This window comes from Lepidochelys kempii, chromosome 2 (genome assembly GCF_965140285.1).
Source record: "Lepidochelys kempii isolate rLepKem1 chromosome 2, rLepKem1.hap1, whole genome shotgun sequence".
In the NCBI taxonomy this organism is placed as follows: Eukaryota; Metazoa; Chordata; order Testudines; family Cheloniidae; genus Lepidochelys; species Lepidochelys kempii.
In genome coordinates, this window is record NC_136381.1 from 230,513,603 (window position 1) to 230,538,092 (window position 24,490).

At 38.3% G+C, this 24,490-nt stretch overlaps 1 protein-coding gene across 9 annotated transcripts in view; it reads left to right on the plus strand.

The window, feature by feature from the left end:
• The window catches only part of STAM (signal transducing adaptor molecule), an 81,542-nt gene extending 57,374 nt beyond the window's left edge, over positions 1-24,168 (plus strand). For all 9 annotated transcript variants that reach the window (XM_073334139.2, XM_073334140.2, XM_073334143.1 and 6 more), the window contains 8 exons: positions 86-278; positions 4,128-4,222; positions 6,207-6,295; positions 8,398-8,485; positions 14,570-14,624; positions 15,229-15,382; positions 16,903-17,078; positions 18,167-24,168. In XM_073334139.2, the coding sequence (XP_073190240.1) occupies positions 86-278; positions 4,128-4,222; positions 6,207-6,295; positions 8,398-8,485; positions 14,570-14,624; positions 15,229-15,382; positions 16,903-17,078; positions 18,167-18,389 (1,073 nt within the window). In that variant the 3' untranslated portion in view covers positions 18,390-24,168. The remainder of the gene's footprint in view (positions 1-85; positions 279-4,127; positions 4,223-6,206; positions 6,296-8,397; positions 8,486-14,569; positions 14,625-15,228; positions 15,383-16,902; positions 17,079-18,166) is intronic.
• Positions 24,169-24,490: the final 322 nt, after the last annotated feature.

Genomic DNA, 24,490 nt, shown 5'->3' on the forward strand with positions numbered 1-24,490 from the left:
CTTTCATAGAGTAAAATTTACAAATTGTTACATCTGCCCCTTTTTGTATCTGTGAATTTTAAAGGAAATTATTTACTTTTTGTAGCCATTGAATTGTCCCTAAAAGAACAAAGGCCACAGCAAACAACACTTTCCAGTTTGTATCCGAGCACGTCAAGCCTCTTAACGAATCACAAACATGAGGGCCGAAAGGTTCGCGCGATCTATGATTTTGAAGCTGCTGAAGATAATGAATTAACATTTAAAGCTGGAGAACTTATAACTGTACTTGATGACAGGTAACTTACATAGATGTTCACAAGTAGTGCATGCTAGAAGTACATTTCTCAGACAAATGTTAGAGATTAAAATACATACTAAATCCTCAAACTCTATACTAACTAGTGTTGTCAAAAATATAGTAACTATAATCTACATTATGATCATGTATAATGTTGTGATCTTGTGTTGCACTACTCCAATGCTGGTATCTTTTATTCCTCTTTTGGAGGTTTATTGTTTCTCAGGATTGGATTTTATTTTCCTTAATTAGCTTCTTGTACGCAGGTTGCTTTAATTATAACGTTTGTAGACCTGCTTCTGAGGAAGAAATAGATCCAGGATTTAGCTATTTCAAAGTTCTTAGATATCTTCCAGTTTGTTTAGCAAAAAGGTTTTTATTATACACAAATTTAAATTTTCCAAGAGCAATGTCAGTGCTAATGAATAGTAATTATTAGAATTGTTTGACTACTTCATATTTATGCTATGGTAGCATCTAGAGGTCCCAAGCAGGTTCAGTGCTCCATTGTGTTATGTGCAGTATAAACGTAACAAGTCCCTGTTCTAAACAGCTTATTCTCTCGTCGTTAAAATTTAAATGTCCAAAATTAAGTACTGTAGTACTATCGATGAGCAGCATTTATCTTTAATTCTTATTTTAACTCATAGAGAAAAAAGTAACCCTTCTTCTTCTTCTCCAGGGATCATTTGCTTTCTAAGCAGAGTGTCTGGTTTCTTTTTTTTTTATCCAAACAAAAACACATACACTTATCCTCAAAACTCTTTGGATTACTGTCCTTCTGCTTCCCTTCTGTTTATTTCGCATTTCTACTACTGATCTAACTAGTAGGCTTTTCACAGTTTTCAGCTGTACTACAGTTTCTGGCTTTTTAGGTTCACAAATTGCACAATTTGCATAATTCACAAATTATGATCACATTCCATTCTCCCTTAGACATCCTATCTGTTTTATATGGTCTATTGTATGCCACCACTGAAAAGTGAAGGAGCATATAGGATTCCTAGGGAGAAGGTAAATCTGTTTCTGTTAAATTTTGAGCTGTGTTCTAAGATTTTTCTTTTATTCTTGATATAGTAAGGCCTTATCTACACTTAAAAGTTTTGCTGATGTCGCTACACCAGCACAACGCCTTTTAGTGTTGAGTAGCAAAAAAGTGCTTTTGTGGTAGAGCTTATTTTGCTCACCAATCCAAATAAGGTATACTAGCAAAAGTACTTTTTTGCTGATATAACTGCCTGTACACACTCTGTCTTTTGCTGGTCTAGCTATGTTGTGTGTGTTTAGGTTTGTTTGGGTTTTTTTTTTTTTTTGGTTCGTTTGTTTATTTTTTAAACAACACTAATCCACATAGCTATGCTGCTAAATCTTTTAAGTATAGAGCAAGCCTAAATTGAATGGGATGATGAGATTTTAAAATCTGGCTAATATGCACAGCACAAATTTTCTAAAAATGCCATGTATATATCACTAAAATGGTATTGCCCATTTTTTAAAAAAGCATACACTTCACTCTCTAGACATTTATGTTAGAAACAATAAATGAGACACTAATGGTTGGCTGTCTAATTCATATTTTAAAAAATTGTCTCACCTACATTCTCTAAGCACATGTACAGCTTTTAAACTGGTAACGAAAACAAAAGCATTTTACAGATTGGTTTAGCGCCAACAAGGACTCTGCCTCGAATGGTCTAGTTTTTCTAGCCAGTTGTTAATCACAGTAAATCCCCTGTGCCTCTGTTGGTACTATGAAAGTAGTAAAACTTAACTAACAGCTCAATATTAAATAATATTAAATAAAAACAGACATAACTTTCTATCTCAAGTGACTGTGCCGGAATCTCTCAGCAATGCAGGAAGTCTGTCATTGTGAGGATGAAATATGGAGAGTAAAAAAAACTTAAACAGTACGTTGGGATTTCCTCTGAGACCTTTTCCACTTGGCTTATCCAGAACGCCTTGTCCAGTTCTGGGAGAACACTTGGTCCAGTTCTCTGGGATCCAGAACCGTCTGTTTGACTTTGGATTTCGTCATTCAGGTTCTTTTGTTTGTCATACAGCAAAGCTATGTTAAGTTGATCAGACTCAAGCGCACGGGGTGGGTATATGACATACCATACATCCAAAGTTACACAAACAACTTCTTCCTATACGTACATTTATACATTACATTCCATTTGCTGTACATTAAATCTCACGTTTTTGGATTGGCTTGGTTACTTTGCGGGAACTAATCCCTGTACAGCATGCTCTGTCCATGTGCTGTTCATGTGGAACCTGATCTTTACATTCCAGGTTTATTTTGTCTATAGTTTATCTTGTCTAGCATCAGGGTGTTGTTGCTTATCCTAGCTATCACAGACATCCTGATTCCAGTATACTGTTTGCCAAGCCCCTGTTTACAATTTAACCTTCCATTCACCTTCCCTATGGTATGATTCCTGATGTCAGAGTTGTGTCCATTTATTCTTTTGCGTAAAAGAATAAATGGACACAAATCTGACATCAGGAATCATAACATTCAAAAACCAGTAGGAGAACACTTCGACCTCTCTGGCCACTCAGTGAAAGATTTAAGGGTGGCAATTTTGCAACAGAAAAGCTTCAAAAACAGACTCTAAGGAGAAACTGCTGAGCTTGAATTAATATGCAAGCTAGATACCATTAACTTGGGTTCGAACAGGGACTGGGAGTGACTGGGTCATTGCACATATTAAATCTATTTCCCTGTGTTGAGTATCCTCACACCTTCTGATCCATTGTCTAAATGGGCCATCTTGATTATCACTACAAAAGTTTTTTTCTCCTGCTGATAATAGCTCATCTTAATTAATTAGCCTCTTGCAGTTTGTATGGCAACTTCCACCTTCTCTGTATGTGTGTATATATATATATCTTCTTACAATATGTTCCATTCTATGCATCCGATGAAGTGAGCTGTAGCCCACGAAAGCTTATGCTCTAATAAATTTTTTAGTCTCTATTGTGCCACAAGTATTCCTGTTCTTTTTCCGGATATAGACTAACACAGCTGCTACTCTGAAACCTGTCATTATATAAACATAGCCTTTCCAGAAAGAAGAAATAGTGGAATGCACAAAGATTTAGCTAATTAACTAATATGAATATACAATGTGGACCAAAGACTACTTTTGACTTCTGCAATACTCGGCAAAATACCTGGCTTCCTGCCTATCTATTTAAGGTCTGATCCTGCGAGGTGCCAATTGTCTTCTGTTCCAGCACTTTCTGTCTAGCACTTTGCAGGATCCAAGCCCTTAATGCAGAAGCTTAAAATCAATAGAGAAATGTTAAATTGTCATACCAGGTTAGATCAGCGGCCCTTTCAGTCTAATATCCTGTCTCCAGCGTTGTCCATGACCAGCTGATTCAGAGGAAGGTGCAAGAAATCCTGCATCAAGCAGTTAAGGAATAACTTGCCCATAGGAAAAGTTTCTTACTAATCTATATCAGTTGGGGGTTGACTTCCATCTTTTAGAGGGAGAGAAACCTTCATGTTCTTAAACTCTTCTAAGCTTTTAATCCTTACGATAATTATGGATGTATTTATATAAATATTCAGTCCTTTTTGGATTCTTGCTAAGTTCTTATCTTAAAGTTTCTAACAGGATACTGTGAAAAAAGAGAGGCACGCAAAGTCCATAAAAAGCTTTTGGGAAATATCAGGCTGCTCATACTCAATATTTGGACACATACGTTAGAACTCCATGTTTAAATTAACTTATTTGCATGTTGAATGTTTTTATTTAAATGTCTCACATTTTTACTTGAATTATGCTGTAATGTAGAACATTTTATATGAAAACTATTTTTTAATCTTCAGTGATCCAAACTGGTGGAAAGGTGAAACTTACCAAGGAACAGGTTTATTTCCCTCTAATTTTGTAACAGCTGACCTTACTGCTGAACCGGAAATGAGTGAGTAACACAATGTTCATTCTGAAGAATATTTATGCAACACAATGCACCCAATATTTGTTTTGGTATTTTTAGTTTGGGCATACAATGGTAAAAGCATCATTAAAAAAGAGAAATAAACTGTTCTGAATCTATTCCAAGCAAAAGAATAATAATCTCAATAAAGTTCAACATACAGCCTCCAATCCTAATGTTCTTGTCTGCATCTAGGTCAGTGTAGATATGACTGTTCATATTATCTGTCACTTCACTAAGGGACTTATAAGTTCTTGTCCACTGAGGACCCTGCTACCAGAGTGTTCTGCTCTGAGACACAAGAAGGCAGTTCTAGCAGTTAGCATGGAATGCCCATCTGTCAAAGAGGGACTGCTAAACTATAAGATGCAGATACTAGCACCAGGGGACCCTACAGAGAAGAAGATAGGAGTCAGGATCCTACAGCCAATAATATAGACAACCCTTCCTTCCCAGATACTCTGCAGAGATGGGTACAGCTATGATGCTATACCTGGGCTTGGGGTTTATTCTTGAAAAAGGGATCTCCCACTCAAAGGACTTTGTCTTCTTGATCTGCTTATGAGCATGTGTGTCACGCTCTGGACTTCAGAGTCACTCTAGAATCCACTCTAGTCCTTTGAGCAAAAGAGAGCATGAAAACGTCATTGTCGAACCAACGAACTTGTGAAGAAGAAGGGTTCTCCCAGATAGACTGTTTCCCTTCAGACATTTTCATTAAAGGATACCCACATTATTCTACTTTGTAGCTCATTTACAAGATTAGAGATACAGCAGTGCTTTTAGTGGAACCAAGGATCCTCTGCTGCATCCTTACAAACAGTAGTGGTATCTGCCTGTCTTAGAGAAATATTCTGTAAAGGATCCTTGATCCTACAAAAAGACATAAAAATAAAAATTAAAGCTTACCAGGGCAGTGACTGGGATGAAAGTAGAAAAGGCTAGAGCTCCAGCAGAAGAAATCTCTAAATTGGCCATTGCATCCACCTTTTCTAATTTCAAACTTTTTACCTCCAAGAATCCTAATGTGCAGCTTTCAGTTGGAAACAATTCAATGCTATGGCTGAAGTTAAAGTTAAAAACAAACCAACCATAACACTCTTATTTGTGAAGGTGCTTTTTTCATTTTTTTTTGCCCTATTAGTTCTGCTCTGACTCCTTCAGAAAAGTATAGGATTGGTGGACATGTACTGAATGAAAGGAACAGTTTGCTATGTTAATTGCTTTTAACAGAAATAACATCCTTCAGTCTGACCTTCTTTGAGCACTTAAGTAAAAAGGATAAATGTTAAATATTCAATAAGGCTTTCAGGGTGACAAATAATACATTTAAATCTGATTTAATTTTTCATTAGACTTATTGGTGGGTTTATTAGGTTGGGTCCTTTTGTTACCTTTGACAAATTTATGTTGAGATGGGAGTGGATGCAACCAAGAAATGTTTTTTAAAGTACGCATGTGCGCGCGCATGTTCGTGCTCACACACACATCAACAACCTTAATAGGTGGTGCGTCCAACTTATTTTATATATCTGTAGATCAATCCATATATAAAATTATAAAATATGGCTTATTTCTAAGTAGTTATTGATAATGAAAGAATTTTCCTCTGCACTTTAACCTCAGGGTATCTGTTTGTTTACTTTCGCTTGGAGGACATTCCAGCTCCTAAGAGAGGCTTTGGGTAAAATTTTCAGAAGCACCTAAGTCCTATCTTCAAAAGTGATCAACCCTTGTCTTTAAGAGCTTCGTAATAAGATTACAAATATAAATATATGCCAGAAGGTTCAGTTTTGTTTTTCAGAAAACAAATATTTCAATTGCTTAAACTTTTTCTTTTTTCAGTTTCAAGTTTACAGTTTGTTTCGACCGCCAAATAATTTAAATGGCAGACAAAATGTTTTCAGCGTAACATTTTACTTTTGCAGTTGAGATTTACTTTTTTTTAAAAAGTCCATGTGTTTTACAGTGAAAACGGAGAAGAAAACAGTACAGTTCAGTGATGAAGTTCAAGTAGAGACAATAGAACCTGAGCCTGAACCAGTTTATATTGATGAAGTACGTACAATAAAAATATTGATTTCAGCATTTAGTACAACTAAACCAGTGGTGTCCAACCTCCTCAGTACAAGGGCCAAAAATATTCCGAAATATCAAGGGGACCACAGTCTAGAAGGGGAGGCACTTCAGACTTGCCATTTTTTTAAATTATTTTTTTACACTTCTGCAGACCTTTTTTCCTACTCACTTCTCTCATATGTTCTTATTAAATTGAATTGGGAGCAGCTTCCAACTTGGGTTCTGAGCCCCAAACTGTAGGTTCAGACTGCAAATCCACTTTCAGAGCACCAGCTGGACATGGAGTAGTGGCTTTCTTTTCCTAACTCTACTTTTATTGCCCCATCTCTCAGAAACACCGTATCTTGGCCCTCTTCTCTAACATGTCCCCTGTATAAACACTGCCTTCTGCCCCAGTCCCTGAAGGAACTTTTTCTTTCATTACCCAGGAATCTCAGCCTTGCCTCATCATAAGCAGCCTCAAGGATTCAGGCCATCTTTCCTTCAGCACCTTCTCATTGTTTCCAAGAACACACACTGGCCCCAGATCTTTCCTGCCTTCTCTCTGTTCTTCAGGAATACCCTCACTTTCCCAAATCCCTCCCTTCTGCCCATGACCTGCCCCTTCCCAAAATTTAAGTTACTGAGGCCCTACAACTCTTCTAATATCAATTGCACCTCTCCCTAATTCTGTGAGACCCCTGGCTCTGCTGCCCCCTTCGTAATGTTCTCTTTTCTGGGAGCCCCCGCTGCTATTGCATTTGTGGTGTGCTGCTGCTGAGCTGCTTGCTTGTTCCCTTTCCCTCCTGCTCTTTGGAAGACTGTGTGGTTCCCCGTGCTGTCTCACTACATGTGCTTTCCTCTTAAAATGTGCCTTGATGGGCAAAAGGGGTGTGTGTTTAAACTGAATTAGCTTAACACAGTTGACATGGCTTCCAGCATGTTAGACTACATCTTAGTGGGGCTTTTCAGCTGTACCGAGCTAACAGGATTGAAAAGCATACCTTTTTGCCCATCAAAACAAGACTATAAAGGCCAAGCCACTCAGAACCTGCTTTGCTCTTAGCTTTCTCCTTCCCTTCCGGCAGTGGAGGTGGCGGTGGGGGTGGAGGAGGGGAAAGAAGCTGTTAGAGAGACACATTTTCAATTTGTATTCAAATACAAATTTCTGTAACACTGACACCTTGAGTGCCACTAATTAGACACCACTGAGCGAAACTGTAGTTTTAATTTTTTTCAAAGACTTTGTGCCCAGTCTTCTCTTTTAGGTGCCCGTATAAATGGTTTGCATCTGAAATCAGTTAAAAGTAATTAGGCCCAAGTTCGCTGAGGCTAACCATATGAAAACGTCATGTCTTCCTGTGTGTTAATAAATACTTTATTTAGGTGCTTATGGACTGCTAGTTATACTTTCAAAATATGGCTTATTTTTTAATACATATATAGTTGGAGCTATATTTATGCATTTCTTTTAGCATACTTACTATGTGCACTTCGTAGATACTTACATATCCCACTGGGTGGTAGCATTGCTTATGTATTTGAAGTAGAATGAAACGTAGAAGCTGCTTATAAAATAAAATTCTGAGGAATGACTTTTATATATGAGGGACAGTCTACATTTCACATGTTATTAAACCATTTTTGTCATATTCATTGCTTATCCTTTTTAATTTTCTCCTGTCTTTCTTTTAAAGTTACATTTGCTTTGTGTGCAGTTGAAACTTTCAGGTGGATAACTGTCTCCTAGGAAATAAGAAACTCAATAGAAACGTCTTAAAATAACACTTTTTCAGGAGAGTAAATGGAGCATTCTTGCTCTTTTTGTGTGGAGGGGATGTGTTTGGCCCTGTGATAATTACCATTATTAGCGAGGAAAATCTTAAATAAAGGCTCATACTGTTGTTCATATCTGCTGAAACTAAGTGTGTTAATGCTGGTAGAATCCCTATCTTAGAGGATCAGAAAGTTAGTGTATATTGTGTGTGTGGGGGGGAGTGGCGAAGAGGGTAAAAAGGAATATTGCATTACAGTAATCTTATGGAATCCAATGTAAAACCCAGCTATTTTTCCCCATACTAATTCTCTTATTTTCATTATAGGATAAAATGGACCAACTGTTACAGATGTTACAAAGTGCAGATCCAACTGATGATCAGCCGGACCTTCCAGAGCTGCTTCATCTTGAAGGTAATGAAACTTCGTACTTTTTTGAATGATTGTCCACATTAATTCCATTGTGGTGCACTTTAGGCTCAGCCTCCTAAGCGCCAGAAGCCTGAAAAGGCCAGGCCACCTGAGGTTCCCTGCTACTGATTGCCAAGACAGCTCCCCATAATTCTCAGATTGCACCTGGACTCCTGCGTGCCCCAACACCCAAAGCAAATACTGCACTGAGTGACTTAACTGTGGACCCGGTACTGGAGTCACCTCTTCTTTGCAGGATTCAGGGTGGTGATAACCATTCAACCAGCTTCTGAGATATTGGTACATCAAGTTGAGGTGGTATCCCCAGTACCACCATCTCCTCTCCAAATGCAGGGCACTCCCAGTAGACTGGCTTTTGTGATACACTTCCTCCTTTTCTTTCTCATCTCCCACCCATCCACTTTCCCCTTCTTGGGTAGCACAATGGGAATCAGAAAGGGATTCTAGAGAAGATTTCATGAGGTAGCAGGAAGAGGCCTAGGACTCGTAGGACACCGCTCTGTTGGTAGCCCCCCTCCTCCATCCCTCAGTGTTCCCAACTAGTGCAGCCTTAGATCCTAGAACATGAAGAAGAGCATCAAATGCCAAGGAGAAGAACAACTACTCCCCTATGCGACTTTCCTCCCCAGGTAAGGCAGTGAACCCCTCTACATCTGCCTCAGTGGATGACTTCACAGTGTTCCAGGACCTCATTAGGCACATAACAGAGACCCAGGATTTTTTCAGATAGATAGATATACATCTATGAGGGTCAAGCAAAACACAAACTTTTGTACATCTTACACCCTTCCACACACGGCAGGCTCTCCATGCCAAAAAACGTGTGGCATGCAACAGCGTCCATTCCAGCCTCAAAGCAAACTGATGGGGCTATCAGTTCCCTCCTACGGGATCAGAATATTTGTACTCCCATCCGGTTCTGAGTTCTCTTGTAGTGGTGGCTGGTCAAGAAAGGTCAAAAAAAGGGACCTTCCAAATCCATGTTGAGGGAGAAGAACCTAAACAAATCAGACTTATGTGGGCATAAGGTATTTTTGTAAGCCATCTTCCAGATGCAGATGTCTAACTGTCAGGCCCTTCTTTCAGAGTATTGCTTCTTAAGCTGGGTTACTTCATCTCAGTTAGTACACTGTCTTCCAAAGAAATATCAAAAGAAGATGAAGACCATCAGGCAGAGGGACAGTTGATTGCCTGCATTTCCTTACAATCTGATGAATCTGACATCACAGCATGTAATACGGCCATAGTATTGGTAATGGTGGGGGGACTTTCCTGACTCCATTACTCAGGTATCCCCAGGGAGGTCCAGACAGCAATTAAGGATCTTCCCTTTGAAGGAAATGAACTTTTTAATTCTAGGTCTGATGTGGCCCTCCAAGAGTGACTTTTTTTGTTTGGGCCTCTAAGTTCCAGCCCTATGAAGGGAACAAGCACATCAACAATCTTAGTTCAAGAAGTCTTCTTTTTGTACCTGATACTATCGTCAGTCCCCTGAGGACCTTGTTGCTGCCAAGGAGAAGACTCAGAGACTCAACCAGACATAACCCTCTGCCTTATCCTCTTCTGCCCCATAATCTGGCTTCCACCAGACAGCAGGTTTGATGCCAAGGTCAAGAGCCTGACAGAACCAGTCAAGGATCTTTTTCTTTCTATCCCTCTTGGTAGCTGCCTCTTATTTTCAGGAAGCCGGGACTGCGATCACCTCAGACCAGTGGGTCCTGGAGATTGTAAAGGAGTATTCTGTCCAGTTCCAGTCCCCTTCTACCGTTTTATCCCTACTTTCCTTTCTTTTTACAGGGGCTCTTCTCAAAAGATACTATTAAAGCTAGAAGTAGATTCCCTTCTACAACTGGGAGCAGTGGAGGAGGTGCCCTTAAAATTTAAGGATGGAGGGTTTTATTCCCATTTTCTCATCCCAGAGAAGAAAGGGAGATGACATTCCTTCACAGACCTTTAATGTCCCAGATTCATCCACTGTTTTAAGTTCAGGATGTTGACTAGTCTCCATAATTCCATTGTAAGGTTCTCAAGACTATTCATGGCTCTTGACCTGCAAGATGCTTATCTCCACATTTGTTCATCCAGCCTGCAGAAAATACCTCATATTTCACATAAGAACATGTTCCCTACAGTGGGTCCTGCCCAAAGATCTTTCCACTGCACCAAGATTATACACCAAGTGTTCGGCCATTGTGGGAGCTCATTTAAGGAGACCAGAGATCCAGGTGTAACAATACCTCAACAACTGGCTGATATCATGAGGAAGATCACACCAACAGGTGACCAACTTGGTTCAAAAAGCTCTTCTCTCTTCCCTCAATACCCTACATACTTACTCCGACTAGAAGCATAGAGTTCATAGGAGCAGTGTTAGATTCTAGGTCAGCAAGAGTTTACCTTCCACAGGAAAGATTCCAAACTATAGTGAACCTCATCAACTAACTTCAGGCTCATCCAAGAACATCAGTGAAATCAGGCCTCAGACTGCTGAGACTCATGGCCTCATGCACTTACATGATGCACGTCACCTACATTGCATGCAAGGGTGGTTGAAACTGATATATATATACTCAGCAGGTAACACATGGACATGATCACAGTTCCACAAGAAGTCCTCTCTTCGTTCTGCTGGTGGCAAAAATATTTCTCTATACCTCTACTTACCATGAGTGGTGATGAGGGTTCATGTAGATCACCTTCATATTCAGGGTCTCTTCAATATACTTGACTCCACATAAATGCCCTAGAGTTCAGAGCCATCTGCCTGGGCAAAGCATTCCTTTCTCTTCTCCTGGGATCCACAAACCAATTATTGACCGACACCACCACAACTATGCTTCATGTTATCTGAAAAGGGGGAGTGAGATCATCCCCACTCTGTCAGGAAGTCATGCAACTCTGGAGTTGGTGCATTCCAAATCAGATCACACCAGTGGCTCTACACCTTCCTATCGTTCCCAACACCTTTCAAGATCAAATCAGTAGACAGTTTTCAGACAGCCACAAGGGGTCTCTGAAAGGCTAAGTCCTGTAGAAAATTTTCACAAGTGGGGATGCAAAGAAATAGGTTTGTTTTCCCCTACACCAGTAAAACAAGTAAGGCAAGACCCAGCACTGATGATTGATAGTCCCAGCATCAACTAAGCAGTTCTGGCACTTGGATCTGATGGCTCTTTCAGCACAGCCACCTTACCTGCTCTGCTGGACATAGTCTCACAGAACAATGGCTGTATCCAGATGCAAAATCTGACCTCCTTAGCCTGGATGCTGGCTAGATGACATTCATTGTAGGAAGCTGTTCAGCTGAAATTCAGAACATTGTGCTCCAAAGCAGGAAAGCATCAATCCAAATGATTTATAAAGCTAAGTAGAAGAGGTTTCCTATTTGTACATCTCAGCACGCGCTGTCTCCCTTGACAGCACCCATTTCAGCAATATTGGAATGCTTATTAGCCCTGAAACTATACAGGTCCATCTAGCAGAAATGTCTGTACATCACCCTTCCATCCAAGGGTTATACTGTGCTTTTCCCTCCCTTCACTGGTAAGGTTCTTTAAGGACCCCATTCATGTTTTTTCTCCCCGTTTGGGAGATCCATCGCTAATAGTTGATGGATGTCCCCCCTCCCTCCCCACACACACACTTTGAACTCTTAGTAATATGTGTCTGTTTCACTTATCTATGGAGACAGTTTTTTTAGTGGCCATTAAATCAGGTTAGAGGGTAGGGGAAATTCAGGCCCTCGTGGTAGGTACTCCTTGCCGTATTTCATAAGAACAAGGTTTCTCTCTGTCCTCATCCCAAGTTCCTGCCCAAGAATATTTCAGAATTCTATGTGAACCCACATGCTTGTCTCCCAGTTTTCTTCCCCAGCCTCGTTCAGTGTTGGGGAAACTAAACTTCAGGCACTTGGTATAGTAAGGTCACTGTCTTTTTACAGCGACAGGACAAAATTATTCAGGAACGCATCTAGACTGTTTATGGCCTTTGTAGAAAGGCTTATGAGTCAGATCAGTGGTGGGCAACCTGCGGCCCACGGTTCGCACGTGGCCCGTCAGGGTAATCCACTGGTGGGCCACGAGACAGTTTGTTTACATTGACCATCCGCAGGCACGGCCTCCCGCAACTCCCGTTCGCCGTTCCCGGGCAGTGGGAGCTATGGGAAGCAACAGCCAGCATGTCCCTGTGGCCCACGCCACTTCCCACAGCTCCCAATGGCCGGGAACAGCGAACCGCGGCCACTAGGAGCTGCGGGCAGCCATGCCCATGGATGGTCAATGTAAACAAGCTGTCTTGCGGCCCGCCAGCAGATTACTCTGGTGGGCCACAGGTTGCCCACCACTGAGTCAGATAGTATCCTCTGAGATTATCTATGAGGGGTCCCCAGCTATATAAGGGCACATCATGAATTAGCCAGGTTAGATCCACCTAGTCAAGCAGCCCCTGCTGCCTTTTTGAAGAATGTCCCTGTTTCTGAAATCTGTAGCACAGCAACATGGAGCATAGTCCACACTTTTACAAGACATTGTTCTTTAATAGAGGTTTCCAGATCAGATGCCCACTTTGGTTGGGCTTGTTCTGTAGTCGCTGTTTAAGTAGGACTCCTACTGTCTACCTCCAAGCCAACAGATACCTGCTGGTTAGTCACCAAGAATGGACAACCACTTGAAGAAAGAACAATTACTTTCCTGACAGTGACTATGGTTCTTTGAGACATGTTGTCCACATAAATTCCATGACTCGCCCTCCTTCCCCACTACTTATGGATTTGTACTCCTCTGGGATTCTGTATGGGTGGAGAAACTCAGGGACTGGGCCTGCCCTGCTTTATGCCCTCAGTTTGGGGGAGGAATAGGCTTGAGCCACACAGGATGCAGGCCTGGCGCCAGTGAACACTGCTAGCCAAGATCCCAGTCTTGTGCATAAAGGGCTCGTTTGCACCAAGAGTGGAATCCATACGTACAACACATCTTGAAGAACCATGGTTACTGTAGGTAGCCATTCTTTTTTAAACTTGCAAAAATAACTTGGTATATTTATAGAAGTCAGAGGCTAGAGGTTAATGACTAATTTTTTTCTGTCACTGGCCTGCTCGGTTACCTTGGGCAAGTGACTTCACCTCTCTGTTCCTCATTTTCTTCATTTCTAAAATGATGATAATGATATTTACCTTCTGTGAAAACTGCTTTTGAGATCTAGTGAAAAATAAGAGCTGGGGCAGTTCAATGATGAGACAGAACACAGCTTTATGCAAGCAAGCAGGCTGGTCAGCTGAGATGGGCTGTTCTGCCCCCCGCCTTCCACCTTCTCCTTTTATTATATTTCTCCCCCCTAAGCATTACACACTGTTACCGCAAAAAGATACACAAAGGAATGTATGACGTTGATTAATATACTTATTTACCATCTTTTATCTACTACAATCCTGGTTCTCAGGCCTTGAGCCCAGGCTAAGAAAGCTTCCCACAGTCACTGTCCCAACAATCAAGTTCTCATGGTTCATATCTAGCCCTTGTCCTTGGATAGAGCAATGTGTGCATTGCTTCTACAAAACAGTCAGGGTGTGCCCTGCCTGCTTCCAGGTGGAATAACTAAACATGAACCCTTCAAAGAGCTAGGTTTTGTTTTTGTTTTTTTGCAACAGTCTACTAATATCTATTGACCATCATCAGAATTGCTTTATTGATACAAATTCCAAGATTGCAGTACTTTGAAGGAACAGTGAGAACTGCAAAAGCTTCTTGAGTTATTCCACTTCCTCAAAAATGTAAGGGGAAGTGGGGGATTTATGCTGGGTTCTGTTGCTTCCCAGTTTGCAAAATCTAACTTGGAGAAGCTAGGCCTTAATCTGTAATAAAAAAGGTACATAACCAACTTTTACTCTAGCTTTTATGAATCACAAGTTAAATTGTATTTATGATCTTAAAAATTTCTTTTGATGTTTAAATATTTCAGGTACCTTTTTTTTTTTTTTAAAGCACTTACAACCATGATTACTTTCTGATTTTCTGTACAAACAACTGATACCTTCGTGATTCTGATTATATATATTTAATTCTTTCCTAGCAATATGCCACCAAATGGGACCTCTCATTGATGAAAAGCTGGAAGATATTGACAGGTAAGAAAGTACATATATGTGCTGATACTGATTATTAAGGCTCAGACTCTTTTGAAATAATAGCAAAAGTACCAATCATTTACATTATAGTTTGCCATCAATAATTTCAATATAGTACGTGCCAGAGAAAGTACAAGTAGTTAATAAAGTCCTGCTCCATGTTTATGGCTCCTGGGCAGTATGGTAATATAAATAAAAGCGGTGTCCCTCCTGGGAAGATGACTGAGGGGTTTTCTCTCAAAGAAGTGCTAGTACTTTTAGTGTGAATGATTTCTTTTGCTAACTTTAGAATGCTGAAATATTGTATCTCCTGCCTATACTCAGGAGTAACATTAAAATGTCTTGCTTGTCTATTTGATGAAGAATTAATATTTGTGACTACTAATCATAGTTATGACACTTGATCAGTCTGTCTAGGCATCACTTCCCATGTAGTAAGAGTAGTTTGCTATGGTACCTCATCATGTACAGATCCACTGTATTACACAGTTCATTATAAATATCTAAAATGTACAGTAAGCCATATGATATAATAGATGATATATGAAGATATTTCTATAAAAGGGAACTTCAGTTTATATTAAAATATTATTAATTATTCCAGGAAACATTCAGAACTTTCAGAGCTCAATGTTAAGGTCATGGAGGCTCTTTCATTATATACCAAGTTGATGAACGAAGACCCAATGTATTCCATGTATGCAAAACTACCAAACCAACATTATTATATGCAATCTTCTGGTGTTTCTGGCTCTCAGGTACATATTTGATTTTAAAGACCTGGAAGATATTGAGTTTTTATTGAGCTGATTATGGCTAAGTTGCCTTGTAAGTTATCAGTGATGCACTATGACTAATCATTGTACAAAGTTAGCTGCTATGAGAAAAAATTGTCTTACAGCAGTAAAATGACTATACAGTAACTTTTTAAAGCAGCAGATCACAGAATCTTGGAAGCCCTATTGTTTGAGTGTATATTCTATGCAAGCAAGTGACCCTTATCTATATTCTTTGGTACTGTTCTATGGACAGAATCTGCAGCCTCTCCCTTATTTTCCCTAGTTACCTTTAGACCAGTTAACTTAATCTCATATTTTTTTCCTGAGGTGAGGATGTTTTGTTGTCTCCAGATCTAAACCGTACTACGTTTCCAGCATTAGCAGTCAAATACAAATTATAGTTGTATTTAAACAAAACACTGTTTATGTAAAAGAAAAAAATAAAGAGACTCTTGAAACTTGTTCATGTTCAGTTGCAGGCTTTGAAAAGATTTTCTAGCACAGACTCTGACTTAATTTAGCTCTGTTTTGTTTGTTTCAATTTATAAAATTTACAAAAAAAGTGCTTATCCTGTGCCCTTGGTGCCGGTGTGAAAAGAAAATGAGCAAAAGGAAAGCCAGCAGTTCCTTCACACATTCAAGCCAAAAAGTAATCAGCCACAGTAAAGTTTAAGTTCAACCATATGTCCTTTCCATCACAAACAACTTCTTCTATTATCTTCCTTACCCAAAACCCTGTATAGGAGTTGTTCTTAAATTACAGAAGTACATGGGTTGCAGTACGCTTAAGGTACATCTGCATGCTTCTTGGCAGTAGCATCTAGTCTTGATATAAGGACATCAAGAGATGGAGAACCTAATATTTGGTAAACTGTTCTGTTGGCTAATTATACTCGGTAAAGCTATGCTTATTTCCAGATTGAATTTTCTGTAGCAGACCACCTTCCCTCCCATTCACATAACATCCCAATGACAGCCTCAGCAGTTACTTACATGAAAATGTTAGCTAAAAATATTATCTTTGAATTTTCGATTAGCAGCTGGATACAAAGGAAAGCCAGCACCATATTGCTAGACCACAATTCCCCTACACTGTCTGTTCTCTGATAGTTGAAATTTTGAACTTTTATTCAGAAGGAAAAAACTACAGTAATATTTTGAATTACTACAACTAAAACTATATATTTTTTAAATTTAATGACTGTCCTGTTTGGTATACAGTGTCTCAAACAATTCCTAGAGTATTTGAAATTCCTAGAGTATTGGAGTCTTTTTCCTTTTGAGAAAGAGAAAATTTATGGTACAATCCTAGTACTCTCCACTGTTTATTAGAACATCATGGCACAGTGCAAATTAGCGAAGTTGCTTTTAAATACACAGCTTTTTGTGGGCAAAGGCTTGAGAGACTTTTCTTTAGATTCTGAACTTAGCAATTAACTAAGTAGCAATAACATGTTCTGGTATTTTATCTAAGACCATCTTTTGTTTATTTTTTTAAGGTTTACCCAGGGCAGCCTCAAAGTAGTACATATCTGGTGGCAGGGAGTGTGCAGATGGGCCATATTCAAGGCTATAATCTTCCCCAAGAGCAACTTCCTTCTCTCAACCAAGGCACAGTTCCTCAATCGGCAAGCTCAGGACTGCCTAGTCAGCCAGCTCAGACATCTTATGCTAAGTAATTTTAATATTTACCTATTCTAAATAAACTTAAATTTCATCCTAAATAACTAGGACTGACTTTTAAGGGGAAATCTGGTTCTGGACAACCTTTATTTTAGTCATAATTGACTGAACTCCACAGTGCTGTCACTTCCAGTGTGTATTTACTGATGTTTAGATAACAAAAGTATTTTTAGCAATTGTATGAAATTTGTACACAAAACATTCTTTGATTGTGAAACACCTATTGTATCTTGTGCTCTTTACACAAGAACAATATGAAGAAACCATGGGCATGGCTGGGTTCCAAATAACCATGTTCACTGAATATATACAACATGCAAGGCAGCTTCATGCACGTGTCCTGCTGCTCTGACTGGTTTCTAGTACTTTCTAAAACATGAAGTATGATGAGTGCCATTAAGGATGATTGCCCTTCCTTTGCTTCAAATACATTGCTATGTTGGCAGGTACTGATCATATTGGAAAAGGGTTACATAGATTTCGCAGACTCAGCGAAGCTTGTACGTTTACCCAGATACAAGGGGATTGGGAGTGGGTCTCTGTAGAGAAAGTATCTAGGGAGCCGCCTATAAGGTCAAAAGTTTCAGCTGGACTTAAATTAACTTCAAGAAAAGGATGAATTTTTGGCTTTCTGCAGTGACTTTGTTTTAAAGTAGGTTGGGAAAGATGTCTGCCATGAGTTATTTTAAAGTATTCATTTTTCCTTACTTAAAATACTTATTATTAGAAGATGTGGTGTGAAAAATATATGTGTTGGTAAAGCTTTTGCATTCTTTGCATAATGTATATTACCAGTTACAATATGTAACTTTTTGTTAACAGAATAGAAATAGGACTTGAATCATGTGTTTATATACAGTTGAAAATAAAAGCATAGATTTATAATCCAGAGTTAAATTTATGAATATGAAGCTTGGGGGTGTGGCACATCTTCAAGATTTTCTTTAAAATTGAGCCCAGGAGAGGTGCTTTTCATGCATATATATAATACATCTAAAAAAACTTGCATTAATTTTGCAGTCCTATTGACTTGTTTCCTACCTTCTTTCTTATACAACTTTTCATTTCCCTTTCTCTCAGTGCAATGGTCAGCTCTGTTCCTGGAAACACATATTCCAACCAGGCTTCAATGTACAGTCCACCTCCTGCTGCTGTTGATGTTGCTGCTTACCAGAATGCTGGAACTAATGTGTCCCAGGTGCCAAACTATAACTTAGCATCTTCAACTCTGCCTCCACCAGCAGGCAGTCAACAACCACCGCCACCACAACCACATACTTACTCCCAGAAGGCACTACTATAGGACCCAGAACTTCTGATTCCTAATCTCTTCTCACCTCTGCTAAATGCAGTTGACAACGTTATAAGCTTCTTCCTTTAATCTCTTAAACATTGTTTATCCTCAGTTTAATAGGAATCTACCCTGGTGAACAGGTTCAATGATTCAATTTGCACTGACTTTTTAGGATTTTTTTTAATTTTGCAGAGGAGCAAAAATATTTAGGACACTTAATTCATTTTAAAAGGCCTAAAATTGGTACAAGATTATTTATGTCTGGTAAAATTGGCTAGTCTGTGAAAACTCAATTTGCAAACTTTTGTGGCATAAAAGTTATGTACATAATAGTGTGTGATTGCAATAGTGGCCATTTGAAATAGCGCTGGTGATCATGTGAATATATTTAACACACTGTTAAAATATTTTACATTACTATTTTATTTTAATCATGAACAGATGACCATGTTTCATAGTTGTACCTAGTTTTGTGAAGGATGTGATATCCTTTTGCAATGCAGGAAAAGGCTTAAATCTGCATTTCATGGTTAATATTTATGTGCTAAGGTCTACATGTTAATTTCCAAACGTAACTACATCTAGGTGTCATTCATTGTGAATTGAACTTAAGTATATCATGGCTTCCTGTAGTCTGCAGACACTGTTAGCTGGCATTATCTACCAAAGTAAATTAGTTAACCTTTTAAATGGTCTGGCGAGGTCACAGCAAATGATGATTCTGTTTTAGAATAATAATTATTTAAAACACCTATTTACAGGCTGCTAAACATATCATGGGACCATGAAACTGATCAGAATCTTACAACTTATTGTTTAAAGCCTATAATGATGTACTTTTCCATACTAGCGTTGTATAACTAGGGTTCTGACCTGTATTGTGTGTTTATTGGTGAAGATTACACCAAAGACAGAGAAACTGAGTTTGAGGTGAGGGAATGAATGGAATTTTTAAACTGGAACAAAAACATGAATACACTACATTATTCATGACTCTTGTAATTATTTAGCTCACACATGAAGAATTGTGGACAGATATAGTCACTTGGCTGAGCAAACCTTTACATTTTTATTTTAACTCTTCTGGCCCTGCTTAGCAAAATTGTTCTGTGTACTATTATTACACAAAACACTTCAGCCTTAATCCAACATCTCTTCTTAATTTCCTGATTTTTAGTTGTCTGATGCCTTGTTGTTTTTTTAATACCTTCTCTAGTATGAATAGTTTCTCATTTCACTTTCTCAAAACTCTTCATAATTTGGTTAAAATTTTAGATAATTTTACATTCTGTTCTGTAGTGATGTGAACTTACACAGGTTGTCCTGTCTCTCACTCTTTGGGGCACGAAACTCTCTGTATGCCACTCATAAACTCAGTGAAAGGGTAACAATAACTGAATGAATCATTTTAGAGTGGTCTAATCAATGCATCTTATACAAAAGAATGTTTCTTTTGATTTGTATTCTATTTCTGTTGTTGCACGCTAGCATCCTGTTTGCCTTTTTTTTAATTCAGCCCATTTTGAGTAGGTAGCTTTACAGATCTCTCAGTATAAAACCCACATTCTGGTTTTGGTTAGCATACATGCCATAATTGGTCAATTTAATATTTATTTTCCATTTTAATGTATTGCTTCTTATGTATCATTCTTGTACACGTGTTATTGCTCAGTTACCTTGACTATCCAATACTTTCTGAATCTGTTTGCAGTGTTTATAGTTATTTGCCATGTCTTTAGGTTTGCTATCATTCGCAAACATTGGTCGATATTTTGTCTGTGAATGCTGTCAACCAAATAGATTGCATAAATACTAAACAATATGGTTGCAAACCCCAACATACTGCATTGCAGCATAGTGATATTCTTTTCAGCTAGTGAAAGTACTATCTTTTGCTATTTCTTATATTTTCTCTCCAACAATCTGATTATCCCCATAAGTCATGACTTCTTAGTATAGCCAGTTACATTTGTGGGATTTAAGGGGGAACATAAAACAATGTCTTGGAATCTTTTGTACCTTAAAGTGGTTTATGTCTTGATGAAGGCATGCAACTAGGATTATGGGCTATCCTCTGTGTGTATTGGATAATTTATTCCAAAAGGAGAGAAATGACTTTGATGGAGAAGAGTAGAATTTCTACACAAACAAAAAACCCCTTCTAATTCATGTTTCCTTAGGCCCTGATTCAGGAATATACTTAAGTAAGCAGCCTATGCCTAACTTTAACCATGAAGATAGTTCCACTGACTTCAGTGGAACTACTCATTTGCTTAAAGTTAGGCACATGCTTAAGTACATTCCCAAATAAAGGCCTAAGGCTTTTGTAACTACTAAGCATCAGTGGCATTCTGTATGGCCCAGCAAAACTCGATTTTTATTATGCCTCTTGCTAATAACTGATACTATTCTATTTTCATAAAATCTGTAAGTACATCTGGCATCTTTTGTCTTTTTTCTCTTCTCAATTTAAATTTGGCCATTTTTGTCTAAGATTGAAGATTCTCTAAAATCATGTTTTGCATTAGAATTTTCAGACATTGGAAAATCTAGACAAATCTATTCTGAAAACTTTTAGTGCAAGTCTGCATTTTGTTCTTTGTATTTACTGAGCATTTAAAATCTATTATATGCATCTAAGATGGTCCCATCTTCCACCTTGTGTATCATGCATATTTATTCACTTTTAAGGTTTAAAACTAAAATAGCTTCTGGCCAAGTGTACACTTTGTCCCCTCCAGGTGCAAAACTGTTTCCAAAATGGGATCTTTCAGATCTGTCACTCTAAACTCTACCAGTGTCTGCTCCTTAACTGCTAAGTTCCTATCTTTCTCCATTTCTTTTACTGTTAACATCATTGTCCTTATCTAAGTTTTGTAATGACAAGTTTTGTGAACAACTTAGAATCATATATTTTGTCCTAAATTGCAGCACAGATTGTGGTGTAAAACTGCGGTACATTAGATGACTGATTCAGCAGGATCAATGTCATTCTTTACCAACATTCCTATTGCCTCATGCCCCTTTTCATGTCACTTGCCAGTATTCTTAAGTAGAATTCTAAGCTTTTCACTTGCCTGTCAAACTTAGTAATATCCGTAAACATTTCCTGTTAAGAATAACTGGTACACTTCCAGCTCAGACCTCTTTACAAACATGATTGTCTGTTAAGCTCACATCATACTTCTTATGTTTACCACTACTTCTTGCTTCTCTCCACAGTGTCCTAAATTGGTTATATTTTCTCTTCCTCAGGATAGACTTTTCAGTGATAGCTAATATCTGTAACATGTTGGACACCTTAATTACACTAACTCTCTTATTCAACCTCTTTTCCTTTCCTACAAATTACTTGGCCACTGCCCTTCAGTTCAAACTACTTCCCGCTAGTTATTTTTAGTGTATTCCGTCTATGAATCCCACTACTGATACTTTGTTGCTGTCACTCCTTCAGAGTCCTCAACCTGCCTTGTGGTTTCACATTTCTTGATATATGGAGAGCAGTTTCACATTTCTTGGTTTGTCTTCCTGTGTGAAATGTGAATGAAAAGAGTGTATCTCTCTACAGTTTCTCTAACAAACAGTTAAAGCTGAGATTTTAAATGCCAACAAGTCAGGCTGTTCAAAAGTTTGTTTCCTTCAAAAATACTATCTACCATATTACACTATAGAAAGCTCATTCTTTGAATGTCTTGATTTCTTTGCGTGTAAATTTTGAATGTAATACGAAAGTGTTTTTAAAAAAATCTTTCTGTATCCATGAAGGACTAGAAAAACTGTTATCTGACTTTAGATAGGGTGTTGTAGTGCTTTGCTTTCTGTGACCAACAGGCGCAAGTTCTCCTAAATGATTTCTGTTCACTTAATTTTATAGACATTTTGTCCGTGTCTATCAGTTCAATGCATATAGGCACAACAAAGATAGCAAGTATTATTGAAAGCATCCCAAGGAAATTGATTTTTCCAGAGACGAAAACTAAGGCGTAGTCCAAACTGAAAAGATTGCTACATTGATGTTCTGGAGGAGACTGCTACCAGAGTTTGCCACCATCTAGCTTTAGGATTGGAAAAATGTGTGCCCTGGCCATACTTGCTATTGGTGCCTCTGTATATAAGTGTTTAGTGTTACCAGCTGGAATATGCCTACTGTAGCACTATACATTATTAATATAGTGTAATTAAGCCCAAATAAAGTACAAAGGAGGCTTAGAAGACAACAATATAAGGATCACTGAATGTTTTTCGAAAGTCTTACAGCAGTGCACTGTCTTCCACAACATAGTTTCTTTGTGGCTATTACCTTTGATTTCTGAAATGAAAATGAGTTTGGGTCATCAGAACTTCAGAGAATTCTATCTGTAATTGCAAATATTGAAACTTATGTGCAAAATAGAGAACTCTGCTTCTAATGAGAGCTATCTTTGATTATCTGACTGAGGTTGACCCATGGTTCTCAGATTTCATCCAGGTGGTAGGAACGTTGATTTTAGGCTGGAGAGCTGATATCTTATTCTCCAGCCTAAAATCAATGGTCCTACCACAATGTTTAAAAAAAAACTGGGTTTCTTTAAGTTCGTTCACTTGACTCTTAACTACTTTCACTTGGCTTTCAAAGATTTCTGTGTAATCTTCACTTATATCGGTTTTAACCTCCTTCCCCAGTCTGCTGGGTTTTACAGGCAGATGGGCAATAACAGTATGTGTTACAGCAGCTGCCTGGCTTCAGTTCGGTACTTACCTTCAGCGAAAGCAGCATGTATCCATTTTTAGGAGCAGAGAAGGAAAATGTCTCCTTTAAGTTTTTCTTGAGTTTTATTTCACTCTAAGTTTTTTTTTTTTTCACCTCATGCTAATTTTGCTATGAATAGTAGCAGGCAGAATCATTTTTTCTTCAGTCTTCATACAACTGACCAACTTCACAACAGAGTTGTCCCTATTGCCCCTGTTGCAACTATTAAAAATACTGGTCACTTCAATATGTATATTATAAAGTACAATGTCCACAGTCAGACACCTAAAAAAGGCCTTGATATGAAAAACACAAGAAAATTGTTTTAAAAAATTCATTCATATCTTATATTAGGCTCTCTTTGTGTCTGAGAAACATTCAACTGGCTGGATTCGGAAAATATATTTATATATATATATAGCTGCAGGTCCAAAGCTCATTTTCTTCCTGATGCCTCAGCCTGAAGGTGGCAGGAGATTTCTTTTCTATTCCTCTCTCCTGCATGTACTTCTGGAAAGCTGAATAATTTGTCTCTCATAGAAAAGAGAATGTTAAAGTCTGTCTTGGTTTTAATAGAGTATATGCGGTAGTCAAGTACTCTTTTATTTTTGAAATTCCATTTAATGTTGGCATATGTACATGGATTCCACTGTTGTAGAAGAGTGTAATTTAGTAAATAACACTATTTGTAAAAACTGTTAATTGTTTTTGGTATGAATGTAGAATATTAAATTCGAAGCATTTAGTACATTATGTTGCAAAGTTATTTTATGCATTTCATAGTATAAAATGATCAAGAAAGGAAATACTTTGAAATGAACTAGAGGTCTTGTGGACACACGCTAACTTAAATTTCCAAACTCAATTTTTTGCATATTGCATATAGGGAAGAATAGTATTGTTACACTACATTTTTCAGCTGTGATCAAATTCCCTGAGTTAAAATCCAAGTAACTAATTGTATGCTGTTACCATATTTCAAGTATGTTGCATACTATTTGTTTTCTGTAAGGCATACAGTATAAATATTTTGTGGTGATAAAGTGCAAATGAAAGTGACTGTAATTCTGGACATTCTGTTCATACACCACACATCAGTTTACAAGTCAATAACCAATACTACTCACAGTTTAACAATCAGAAATGTTTTCTTGCCTTTATTCATGTGAAACTGTTTTTTAAAAGGAAGAAAATGTCTGGGAATACAGGAGTGATTGTTTGGTAACAATGTTTATAGCAAGCAAAATGTGATAGGAATATGATTTTCTGCTTTTTGTGTCTAGGTCACTGGAGGGTTGTATATCTACACTATGTTTTCTTGCCAAACTTTTCTCACTGTTAGTACTCTCAAGTCAGCTTCACCTTCTGGTAGCAATGGTCA